This window comes from Colletotrichum graminicola (genome assembly GCF_000149035.1).
Source record: "Colletotrichum graminicola M1.001 genomic scaffold supercont1.58, whole genome shotgun sequence".
Lineage (NCBI taxonomy): Eukaryota > Fungi > Ascomycota > Sordariomycetes > Glomerellales > Glomerellaceae > Colletotrichum > Colletotrichum graminicola.
In genome coordinates, this window is record NW_007361062.1 from 162,613 (window position 1) to 175,490 (window position 12,878).

The 12,878-nt window shown below is 44.0% G+C and overlaps 2 protein-coding genes across 2 annotated transcripts; one reads left to right on the forward strand and one right to left on the reverse strand.

Moving 5' to 3' along the window:
• Nucleotides 1-7,582: 7,582 nt before the first annotated feature.
• On the forward strand, nt 7,583-8,659 carry GLRG_10270 (uncharacterized protein; the record flags this gene model as incomplete). Its single annotated transcript, XM_008100955.1, has 1 exon — nt 7,583-8,659. One exon carries the CDS (start codon nt 7,583-7,585, stop codon nt 8,657-8,659), a length of 1,077 nt encoding a protein of 358 aa, XP_008099146.1.
• A 453-nt stretch (nt 8,660-9,112) lies between these two features.
• GLRG_10271 (uncharacterized protein) lies at nt 9,113-12,511 on the reverse strand (the record flags this gene model as incomplete). Its single annotated transcript, XM_008100956.1, has 1 exon — nt 9,113-12,511. The coding sequence occupies one exon, from the start codon at nt 12,509-12,511 to the stop codon at nt 9,113-9,115; it is 3,399 nt and encodes a 1,132-aa protein (XP_008099147.1).
• Nucleotides 12,512-12,878: the final 367 nt, after the last annotated feature.

Below are 12,878 nucleotides of genomic sequence, written 5' to 3' on the forward strand. Positions count from 1 at the left end.
AGGTAATTAATAGACTTAATAAAGTTCTATATAAATAATCTAGGTTTAATATATAGTAGTAGCCTATATAAAACTATTAACTTAAAGTTACTATTTTTCTATAACCTTTATGTCTATATAGGCATACTATAAAACTACTATAGTATAGTAGTAATAGTAATACTTAAAGGGAAGCTATATAAGTATTATACTACCTTATTACTTAGTTATTCTAATAATTTTAATATAATAATAGTAAAGCTTAAATAACACTTTAAAGGTAATAAAGTATACCTTTTATGCCTAGCTAAGCTTTACTATACCTCCTTTAATTTAATTACTAAAAAAAACGCTAGTAAAAGTAAGCTTAAAGTACTTAAAGCACTTATTATATAAATTACCTAGTTAGTATAAGTAACTACTTATAATAGCACCTTACGTAATAAAGAGTATTATAAGTAATTACTTACTTACTACTATAGCGTGCCTAAGTGCTTTATTACTATCCTTAATCTACTTACTACCTTTAGTAGCCTTTATATATAATTATATAGTAGTGTAGTAAATTTACTTCTTTACTATAAGCTATAGTTATAATACTTTACTAATAATAATTATAGTAATAACTAATACTAAGTTAACTATAAGTATAATAGCTAGCGTAACTATAAGGCAGACCCCTAAAGATAGTAAGGCTATTTATAAGGCCCTCTATAGTTAGCTAGTAGTAAAGTACTACCTAATAGTAATTTATCTAAGAAGTGCTTTATCTATAGTAAATTAGGCTATTAGTTAACTAAGCACACTAAGGAGGAATAATAAGCCTCCTTTATATAGTATAAAAGCACCTACTTTATATAGGCTTTATAGGCTACCTTTAGTTACTTTTTTATTAATTATAAGGGTAACAAGCTAAGTTATTTTAAAAAAGTAAGTAAAAATAGTAAAATTTACCTATTAGATAGTAAAAACTATAAATTTACTACGTTTTTTACTATAACTATATACTTTAGTAAGTAGTTAATTAATAGCCTATTAACCTATAAGAAGTTATATAACTAAGTAATATTTTATACTATTACTTATAAAAATCTATATAAAGAAAAATTACCTAGCGTAACTATAAAAAGTAGTAATATCTTTATATTTAATAACTACTACTTTATATCTACTTTTTAAGGTATTATACTTAATATAGACGTAGCTAAGATATCTATAGCTAGCTAGTAGTAGTACTTTACCCTTAAAAAACACCTTAGTAAGAAGATCTTACTAGATACTACCTACACTAGTAAAGTAATAATTTACTTTAGTAGTAGGGATTACTATAAATCCCTTAGGGTAATCTATATACCTATACTAATTAGTAAGCTTATTTTCTATATAATAATAAGTAATACGCTATTTCTTTTTTACTTATAAGATATAAATTACTATAATATAAAATTTAATAACCTTACTAACTAGCTTATTAAGAATAAAATTATTATACCTATTACTTAAAAATAAGTAACACAGCCTTCCTAGCAGCTGTTACGGTTCTAACAAGATAAAGCTAGGCTGCAGTAGTGTTATAAAGTGACGTAGTGTAAAGGCAAAGCGTAACAGCAGAGTAGTAAAGCAAGACAAATAATAACAAGAAGCTAAATAAATAACACAGGACAAGATAGGTAACAGATAGTAGGTGTATTTATAGTTAACCCTCCTTCTATAAAGGGTCACCTACTAAAGGGATATATACCTAGGGCACACGTGACGTATTACGTGTGTGTTAGGTATCTAGTCCCTACTATCTATCTGTCTCCTAACTACAGGCACTTGCCACCTTGTCCTGTGACAATAAGGCTATATATAGATACTTTTAGAGCTGCCTAAGAGCACTATTATAAAGTAACACTTAACTAATAGTAAATTACACTAGATTTACTATAGATTTAGCTACTTATTAGTAAATTACCTTTATAAGTTACTTAAATAAGTAGGTAAATCTACCTCCCTTACTATACCTAAAGAGATTAATAAGTACTACTGTTACTACTAACTTAACATAAAGGCGCCTAGCTAGTTTAAATTTACACTATGTAATAACTATAAATTTAACTATAAAATCTTTATTAATATAATATATATAGATAGTAATAAGCCTATACTTTATATAGTTAACTTAGCTACTACGTTTAATATAGTAAGATTCTTATATTTAGTTACTATAGAGTATATATAGAAGGCACTATAAATATACTAAATTAATATATATCTTAGGCTGCCTAATTAGATTACTACTAACGCTAGCTTAAATTTTTATATAGCTAAATTTAAACGTGCTGCCTATACGTTATTTATTAAGGTTAATAAAGTGCCTATTAAGGCCTATTAATTTATTAATAAGGTTAGGTAATACTATACTGCTTTTTACTATATATATAAGATTATCTATATAAATAGTAATTATAAGCCTAAAGCTACCCTTTAATTAGCTGTTAAAGCTATTAATAATACTACTAGCCCTAATAGCCTTATGCTAACCCTACTTATTTTTAAGGTATACCCCTATATTATAGATAATTTACTACCTGCCCCTTTTACTATATAGCGCACTAAAGTAGTAAAAAAGGCTATAAATATAGTGTAGTAAATTTATATAAAGAGATAAGTATATAATACGCTAGTAATATATAATAGCTTAAATATAATAAATACTATAGCGCTACCCCTTTAATTACTTATCTATATATAGTATAAGAAAGACAGCTAGTAGGGCCTATTTTACCTACTTACTAATAATAGTACTACTTATACTATTAAATTACTTTATAGCCTATATAATTTTTATATTACTATAGTAAAGCTATACTATATAGTATAAAAAGAAGGCTAATTAGTGCTACTACTTATAATAGCTAAAGGAGGTAATAATCTTATATAAGCGTAAGGAGAAGAACCTATAATAACTAGTAAATTTATAAAAGAAGTATATAATACTATTATTATTAATAATAGGCTGCCCCTATAATAAGGCTATAGCTGCCTATAAAAAAACCTAATTACTACCTTTTTTTATAAAATACACCTTACTATTAATATCTTTAATATATACCTTACTATAAAGGAGAAAGCTAACTATATACTTACTATTAAATTATATAAAAAAGGTATTATTACTACGCCTAGTAAGCCCTTTAAAGAATTTAATAAGGTAAAAGTAAAAGCCCTTATTAACTATAGTGTATTTTATATTATTACTTATAATAAGAAAACGTATAGTAATATATAGATCTTTAAGTTATATATAGTATATAAGGTTAAAAGGAAAAATAAGTAACTATATAAAAAATTATAGTTAGTTATTTAAGGTTATACTAATAATAGTAAGAAGATAATCCTTATATAGTTACTTACTATCTAATAGATAGCTTAGTAACTTATTTTTACCCTTACTTCTTTACTTCTTTAATATAGATTTTACCTCTAGTTATATAATATTACTTAGGTATATACTTAATCTATAATACTACTTAACTATATTATTCTTATAAGACTTCTTATATAAATTTACTATCTTTACTTTAGTAACTTTATTATAAAGGTAATAAAGCTACTTTATAGTATTACTAAGGTAGACACCTACTAGTAGGCTATATATAATTACTATTATAAAGAGAATCTCTAGATAAATTTATTAACTTTTAACCCCTACTTACTTATTTTACTACCTAATAATAAAGATTTTAGCCTTATTAGTATATAAATAGATAATATAATTAGCCTTATAAATAATAGATTTTTTACTTATAAGGAGAAGGAGCTTAAGAAGGTAACTTTTACTATAAAGCCTAAGTAACTATTAACTATTAATAATTTTATTACTTTTAATAGTAGTATACTTTCCTTTAGCTATAATAGTAAAATAAATTTTTACTAAAAAGATTAAAGTAAAAAGCTTTAGCCTATTAACATAAATTTACTTACTACTAAGTAAGATTTTATTTAGTAAAAGGCCTATAGGGCGTATATTATATTAATTTACTAACCTAAGGCTTACTTTAATTATTTAGTTACTATATAACACTAAGAGCCTATAGAGGAGGAGATTAAGGCTCTTAACTACTAAATTAAGTAGTAAATAAGTTACCTTAACTATAGCCTGCTTTTTTAGCTAATTAACCTTATAACTATAAAGCTTTTTATCTTTATTAATAGCTTATTTATAAATAACTATAATTTTACTTTATAACTTAGCTTTATTATTATACTTACTAATAAAAGTAATATTATATAACTTACTACTAATAATAAGAAATTTATACTTACTAGTAATATTATCTACTTTAGCTTAATAAAGTATAAAAAAGTTATATATAGTATACTAGCCTCTAAAGTCTATAGTATAGTTACTAGTGCTAACATTACCTATATAATTAGTACTATACTTATAATAATTACTAACTACCTTAAGTTACTATAAATCTTAATAATCCTTTATATAAACTTATACTCCCTCTATAAATACCTTATAAAGCTTAGTACTACTAAAAAGAAGTAACTTATAATTAATATTATAGTGCTTTACTAGTTATATAAGTAACATAAGATCTATAAGATCTAATAAATATAAGGGGAGGATAACTTAGTAAATAGATTTATAAAGTTATTACTAAATAAGGCGCTAGAGTAGTTAATTAATAATAGTTAATTAGGGATATAAATAAATAAATAGGTTTTATATATATAATAAATTATATATATAAAAAGTATTAAATACTTTTTAGCTTTTTGTTTTTATTACGTTTTTAGGCCCTTTATAAATAACTAGAAAATAAGGATAATTTATAGCACTTTAGAAGGTTACTAGTGTTATAATATTAACTATTACCTAGATATTAGTAATATAGATTAATACTAATTAGTTAGAATAACTATAGCTAATTTGCTGTGGATCTACTAGATCTACAGGGATATTACGTGGTGAATTCGCCGCGTAATCCCACAATAGTTTTTCCTTCTTTACGTATAATTCAGAACCAGTATTTACCCCTATTATTTGTCACTGCCTATTGATACGTACGGTTAACCGTATCACCATCCTGGTGAAACCAACAGTTTCCTTAACTCGCGATTTTCTCATTGCAATTTCTCTATTCACAGCCTTCTACTAACAATGTCTGTCGACTGGCCGCGATGGGCCGATGAACTTACTCGGTTGTACGTGATGGAAGACAAGCCTGCCGAAGAAACGATCAAAATCATGCATGATGAACATGGCGTGAGAATCACATACGCCTTCAAAGTCCATCATGAAGTCTGTATTTGGAAATATTGACAAAACTTTTAGGATCAGACAGTTCACAAGCAGATATTCAGGACTGAAAAAGCTTCGTGCTAAAGAATGGACTGCTGTTACAAGAGTGGTCCAAAAGATGGAAGCCGATTGCAAAAGACCAGATGTATTCCTCAATGGCCGCCAGATCGACGCCAATTGTCTGGCGAGGGAGATGCGTCGTTACTCTGGAGCTCGGGGCCGAGATCTAACTGGCGATGCGGTCGTGATCGGCGAGTATCTCGCTCAAGACATAGCATCAGGATGTTACTGACAAGAGCGCAGACTTGGGCATAAACACTGTGAACAAACACCGCCTGGAGATTCGTACACCAATCCCACGACTTACCCAATGCCCGAATGCAAGCCCTTGCTCCACAGATAAAGCCACTAGAAACGCCAACATTTCGATTGGAGACAACACCAACGATCTAATCCCCGATCCCACTGAGTGGATACCCCATTTCGATCTGGAGAACGTTGATGTGAGCACGCCAAAGCTGGGAACTGCCGAAGCATCATATTGTGCTGGGTCACTGAACGACTTTGAGACCGTTATCACCGATACGGAGACTCGACTAAGCCCATCATGGGACTTCGAAGGCAATATATACCCACCTATGACGAATTACCAGTATCAATCGACTCGTTCAATCCCAATGTGTTTCACTGACATCAACCTTTCCGCATTCAATTTGCCATATGCTTGCCCTTCACCCAAACTAGGTCGTAATATATGGTCAAGCAATCTTTCAATGTCGACGTTTCTTCTTTTACCTGGTATGCATGTTTACCTTGTGGATGGGACGTTTTCTTACTAAGAGAGTAGAAGTGTGCAGTACTATCAACAACATGGAGACCAGCGATTCCTTTATTAGAGACAATATGGTTCGTTTGCAGCAACTGGTCGACAATTCTGCAGGAATCAGACTTCATCGAAACATTACCTCTCTCCGTCTACGTGCGATGCAGTCGACTTCTGACATACATAGACTGATTTCAACGCTACTGGATCAATTTCTTCACCGAAACAACTCGACTCGCTCTTACAGCACAAAGGGTCTGGCGTCTCTTATCCAGACTGACCACCGGATTCTTTATTTGTTATTTGCAACTGTCATACACCGCTCTTGTAACAACTCCATGGTTGACATGAAATTCTACGGTTTCTGCGAATGGGTAGTTCAGTTGGGGGTCAAGGATCAACTATCCTCCTACCTGCAGAAATCTCCGGCAATTTCCAATGCCTTTGCAGAAGCCATTCTACAAGTATCAGCTCAGGATAGGCGACAGTACCTGAAGAACAGACCCGAAGGTAAGATGATCTTACAGATCATAGAAATTTACAGAGACGAAAGTGTACACATTTCCAAGAAAGCATGCGGGCAGTTACTTCATGCTGCCATTATCCATGGCGGCTCAATCGACCTTGTGGACATGTTTATTGGCCGGGGCGCTGAGGTAGACACCGTTGCGACGATCACGCACAGGGAGCTGAAGCGCAAAGTCACGCCCTTGGTACAGGCTATCTACAGCCGGAAATCCAAAATCCTCAAATACTTTCTTAAACTTGGTTCCACGCAAGGCCGCACACCGGACAGAGACGAGATTTCCAATGCCCTCACCGTTGCATTGCAAACTGAAGGTATTAGAAGCGCAGAAATCCTACTCCCAGAGGGCGTCGATATGGACCATGAATTTTCCGTGGATTCGGAAAAGTTGAAGGAACTTTTGTCCTTCAAAGATATTAGAGAAGGGAGTGGTGGATTCCCAATGCTTCGTCGATTGTTAACCCGATGCAGAAGACTATTGGACGACATGGTCGATGCCGCAGCGTCAGGCAGCCAAGCACTCTCGAAGATACTGCTTGACCACAATAGTATCCAAGAAAAGTCATTGGATACTGTTTTATGCCAAGCTGTCAAGTTGGGAAACAATTTGGCTGTGAGAACGCTGCTTCGACGTGGGGTAGACCCCGATGCGAGAAATCGTCACACTGGGAGCCACATCTTTGGGGATGTCGACCCTCAACTATTACGAAGTGCGCCGCTACAACTGGCTACTGAACACGCCGACGTCGATATTCTCCTCCTCTTACTCAAAGCCGGAGCTCATTTAAATGAAGTCATGCTATTGCGACTAAGTCATCATATCCGACATTGGCGGGATCATGCTTCATTCATCTATTGTATTATACGAAGATATCAGTCGGGTGTCTTCGGTGCTCCTGCACTAGCACTTGCCGCTGGGCATGGTGACCTGACTGGCTGCGACCTCCTCCTCGACATGGGAGCCCCTATTAATCTTTACGGGGTCCATGGCAAGAATGCTTTACAAGAGGCGTCATCAAGAGGGGCACTGCTGGTGGTACAATTCTTACTCGACCAAGGCGCGGATGCGAACGCTCCCGCGCATGACGATGGCGGCCGCACGGCTTTGCAAACAGCTGTTGAATCTGGTCACGATGACATCGCAAAGTGTCTTCTAGATGCCAAAGCTGATGTCAGAGCACCTCCCGCCAAGCAGAGGGGTATGACTGTTCTCGAGGCATTCACCTATTCCAGTTCATATTTGTCTACTAAGGGATTCCGAGACTGGCTGTCTCGAGGCGCACCGATCAACCGTCCAGGTGGTGATTATGGAAATGTCCTCCATCTTCTTGTCCGCCAGCTTTCCAAGCCTGCCAGCAAATGCCTCGATCTAGCACTGCAAGCAGAAGCTCGAATCGAGGACAAAGATCAGTTTGATTGTGGCCAAAAGACGCCACTGCAGGTTGCAGCCGAAGTTGGAAACTTGGATTATGCTCGCCTACTGCTCAAGTACGGGGCGCAAGTCAACGCTGCCCCGGGTGATGAATTTGGCCGGACAGCTCTGCAAGCGGCGGCATGCGGGATGAGGCCTGCAGACACACCTGCAATGGTCGAACTTCTGTTGTCGGTCGGCGCAGATGTCCACGCGCCCCCAGCAAAGAAAGGCGGCATCACAGCACTTCAAGGTGCAGCTATCAGCGGCGATATCAGCATTGCCCAACAGTTAATCGACCACGGAGCGGACGTCAACGCTGCGCCCGCGGTCGAGGAGGGCCGAACCGCACATGGCCGGCTTGACATGGTCCGGTTCTTGATCAGCGTCGGCGCCGTACCGGACACGGAGAAGGGCTTCAGCAGAGCAATCGAGCTAGCTGAGAATGAAAACCACTTGACAATCGCGGATTTCTCGCGCGAGCAGCAGGAGTTGTTTGCTGGATTCAGCACGGGGATGGGCGATATGTTTAGCGGAGACCTTTTCTCTCAGGGGCCGAAGCAGGGATTCGTGTCTGATGAGAATTTAGGGGACTTTGCTTTTCCCATGAAGAGGGTTTAGAATGGCTATAAAGGCGGGCGTATGCTGTTCTTTCAGGATTGATTAGAAGCCGAGCATTCAACGATATTCCATGACAAAGATTTACTTTCACCTGTGTCAAAACAGCAGTGTGCAGAGGTTGACCAAATTTACGTTGTCTATCTACAGTACTCAAACTGCAAACCTTCGCAAACGCCCTCCAAATGCCGTAGCCGTATACCAACAACAAAAACAACCGGAAATCACAGTCTTCTTTTCAAAGCTGGCTTGCTTGCTTGCTTGCTGTAACCATCGTTCCAAAATGCTTCAACAGAAAAGCAAAAAGCCAGACATCCCAGGCCTCGCTTCATTCACCAACGTACCCCTTTCTCATATCTCTTTCAGACATTCTTCACATTGGCTTTGTTCCTGTAGTCGTTCATCTCGTGTGCGCCTCTTTCTCATATTTTTCACCTCGAAAGATCATTATCGACATCAGAGCTCGTCGTGCTCGTCCTCCACATCCTCTTGGTCTTTGACAACCTGTCCATCCTCCGCAACCTCTTGGTCTCTGACGACCTGTTCGTCCACGGGTTCCTCAACAGTCAAAACCGTCTCGGTGGCTGGGGCCTCTTCGACGGTAGCATCTTCGGTAGGCGTCTCCGCCTGAGCAGCAGCAGCTTCCTCCTCAACAGAGACCTCAGGCACTACGCTGGACGTAGCCTGAACCCTGACGACCTCCGTCTCGGTAATGACAGCTTTGACAGTCTCCGTCACCGTCTCGATGATACGGACCAGCTCCCTGGTGATGATGGTTTCGTGAGCCAGGGTAGGGGCAGGGGGAGCCATCACCTCCTCAGACGCGGGCATCTCTTCTTCCACAGCAGACGTCTGCGACGTGGCTGACGCCGAGGTACTTTCAGCAGGCTCCTCATCGGCAACAGAAGCGGTTGTTTCTGCCACCGGGACCTCCTCCTCCTCCTCCCGGACGTCGTGCTCGGCTGCCTCGACGTCGGGGGCCGTCGACTCCACAGCAACAACCTGTTCTGGGGCCTCATCGGACGACGCGACCGACTCGACAATGGCCTGGACCGTCTCCATCAACGGAGGCGCCGCCGCCGCCGCCGCCGACGGTGGCTCTGACACCATGGGCGCGACGTGCTCGACGAACTTGCCGTCCCAGTCCCTGACCTCCCTCGGCGCGGGCCGGGTCACCATGAACAGCACGAGCAGGCCCATGACGACGATGGCCAGGTTCTTCTTGTCTTGCATGAAGACGCGCGCCGCCTCGAGGAGCAGCTCGCCGAGCCCGGCGTTCTGGAAACCCTGCGGCCGCGGGGGGTAGGCCGCCTCCGGGCCGGCGGGCTGGTGGGGTGGATACTGCTGGGACTGCGCCTGTTGCGGCTCGGGCTGCTGCTGAGGAGCAGGGGAGGAAGGGTGCGGCGACGGGGACCGGGCCGAGAAGGACTCGTGATGCGACTCCGAGTGGGGGGACTCGGGGGCCGGCTCGTGGTGCTGGGGCTCGGACGGCGGCACGTGGCCGTAGATCTCCCGCATGCGTTCCTCGTCGCGGAGGCGGCGCTCCTCGCTTTCGTCGTAGTCGGGAATAGGCGAGGGAGACCGGGCGTCGCCGGCAGCCGGGGAGGGCGAAGAGGCTGCGATGTGGGCCTCGCGATCCACGTAGCTGGGCTCGAGGAGGTTGTTCTCCTCCAAGTGGGACGGCTCGCGCCGGGGCGGCTCCTCCAGGGCGGGGATGCCGCGGTCCAGGGAGCGCATGTCGCGTTCCATGGAGGGCACGCCGCGGTCAAAGTCGGACATGCCACGGTCCTCGGGCATGTCCCTGCCCTCGGTGGACTCGAGGATGGCGGGGTCGTGCTTGACGAGCTGCAGCTGCTGCGACTGGGCGAAGACGAGGCGCTCCAGCTCGTCCAAGAGGGCCGACCCGACAATGGGCTCGATCTCGACGTCGACGCGCTCCATCTCCTTCCAGCAGGCGGCCCAGGCGCCTGTCCTCATCAGGCCGTTGCTGGCGTAGACCTTGATGCGGAAGATCTTGCCGGGGCCCAGCGACTCGTAGCGGATGTCGTGGCGGCACGTGTGGCACCAGTGGGTCTTGACCAGCGCGCCGGTCCTCCGCCTGGCGTCCTCGTCGTACTCGTCCTCGTCGCTGTCGTCGTCCTCGCCGAGCGTCATCTCGTTGGAGGGGCCGATGTAGTGGCCGCACTCGAGGACGCGGCCTCGCCGGCGCAGGGGCAGGTCGAGGGCCTCGAGCAGACGCTCCTCGAGGAGCTCGTAGTCCTCCTGCGGGTGGGAGAGCAGGATGCCGCGCTCGCAGACGGTGTCGGCGACGCGGTCGTGGAGGTGGTGCCAGGCCTCGCGCAGGGTCTTGGCCTCGGGAGACAGAGTATCGGAGGGCGTCTGCTCGAGGATCTCGGCCCATTGCCAGCGGAGGGGAAGGAGGGTGACATGAAGCAGCACGAGGGGCGCGGGCTCCTTCTTGGGGTTGAAGCGGGCGGGCGTCTTGCGGCCTTTGGTGCTGTATTGCCCGGACACGGTGGGACTGCCGAGGCGGGAGATGGTGGGCATCTGAGCGCGCTTGGCGGAGCGCGGTGAGTAGGAGCCCGTCACGGAGGCGGCCGGCGAGGAGTACTGCAGTGCCCGAACGTCCGAGGGGGAGCGGAAGGGCATGCGGTTGGTGCCGCGGATGGTGGGAACGAACTCCTCCTTGTCGTAGTAGGACATCTCGGAGATGGACACGTCGTCGGGCATGTTGCGTGAGGAGCGCTTGGAGGAGCGGTGGCTCGCGTCCTTGTGGTAGTCGACATGGCCGTCGAAGGAGCCCAGCGAGCTGCGGGGGCTGCGGTCGCTGAACACGTCCGAGTCGCCGTGCTGGGAGGAGCTATCGGCGGCGTCCTCGGCATGCACAGAAGGAGGGCGGAACTCGCTCTCGCGACGACTGCTTCGGGGTCGGGTGTCGTAAGACTCGCGGCGACTCGCGCGCGACTCGGTTTTGTAGGACTCGCGGCGGCTTTCTCCAGAGCGGAGGTCGTAGTGCAGCTCGGTCCCGTGGTTGGTAGACCCGGCGGAGTCCTGGCGGGAGTGTGATCTGTTCCTGATGGTCTCCATGGTCTGGGCCTCGAGGCGCTCAAGGACCTCCTTGGCGGCGGCGTGGATGAGGGCCTCGGTGTGTCCGGAGGCGCGGCGGAGAGAGGAGGAAGAGCGGCTGGCCTCGTCGGCGGTAGATGTGATTTCAGCCGCCGGCTGGAGTGATCTTCCCCGCTCAGCATCTTCTTCAGCCTCGACCTCGGCCACGGATTCCGCGTTGGGCTCCTCGTGAGATGGTTCTTCCTCTTCGGGTTCTTCCTCGACCCGAGGTTGGGGCTCTTCCGGACCCGGCGCCTCCTCCTCGACGACCTGTTGAGGTTCATTTTGGGACGGTGGCTCGGACTCGGGCTCTGGCTCCTGTGGGTCGGCATCGTCCGCGGGCTCTAGCTCGGGACTCTGTTCCGCGAGATCCTTTTCCGATTTGGCGTCCGCCTGGTCGGGCTCGTCTAGTGTGATGTCATTGTCGGCGTCGTCTGCAGCCGGCGTGTCGTCTTCTGCTGGGACGACCTCAGCTTCAGCTTCAGGTTCAGCTTCAGTTTCTACTTCAGCATCTGCTTCAGCTTGAGCTTCTACTTCAGCTTCAGCTTCCACTTCCACATCGGCCTCCTTTTCGTCAGGGGTATCTGTTGATTCTGCAGCAGTCTCCGTCTCCTCAGCCTCGACCGCAGGCTCAGAAACAGGCTCGGGAGCCGTCACGTCCTCCTCCTTGTCGGCTTCGGCCTCGACCGCGGGCGGAACCTCGTCCGCCTCCGCCTCGGGCTTGGCGGGGACCTTGTCGTTGTCGTCCATGACTTCGGGTTCGGCGGGGCCTCGTGCGCGGTGACGACGGAGAAGAGGGGACCCGAAGACGGAAACGAAGAAAGGCTATAACCCAAAAAAGCGGGCTTCCGGACGGCTGGGATTGTTGGGACGGGACCCTCCCGTTGTCTCTCTTGTCTCTGGGGGGAGAGGAGGATGGGGAAAGGGCGAGGAATGAGGATCCTCAATAGTTGGAAATGTGCGTGTGTGTGTGTGTATGCTCGGCTCGGGACGGGTCGAGGGAGCAACCAAGCGGCTGGGAAGTGGTGGAATGTAGGCCAGAGTGTGGAAGAGAGTAAACAAATGGTCGAGATGTTAAAAAAAGTAGAGATAAAAGGCCAGAGAACAAGGAGCACCT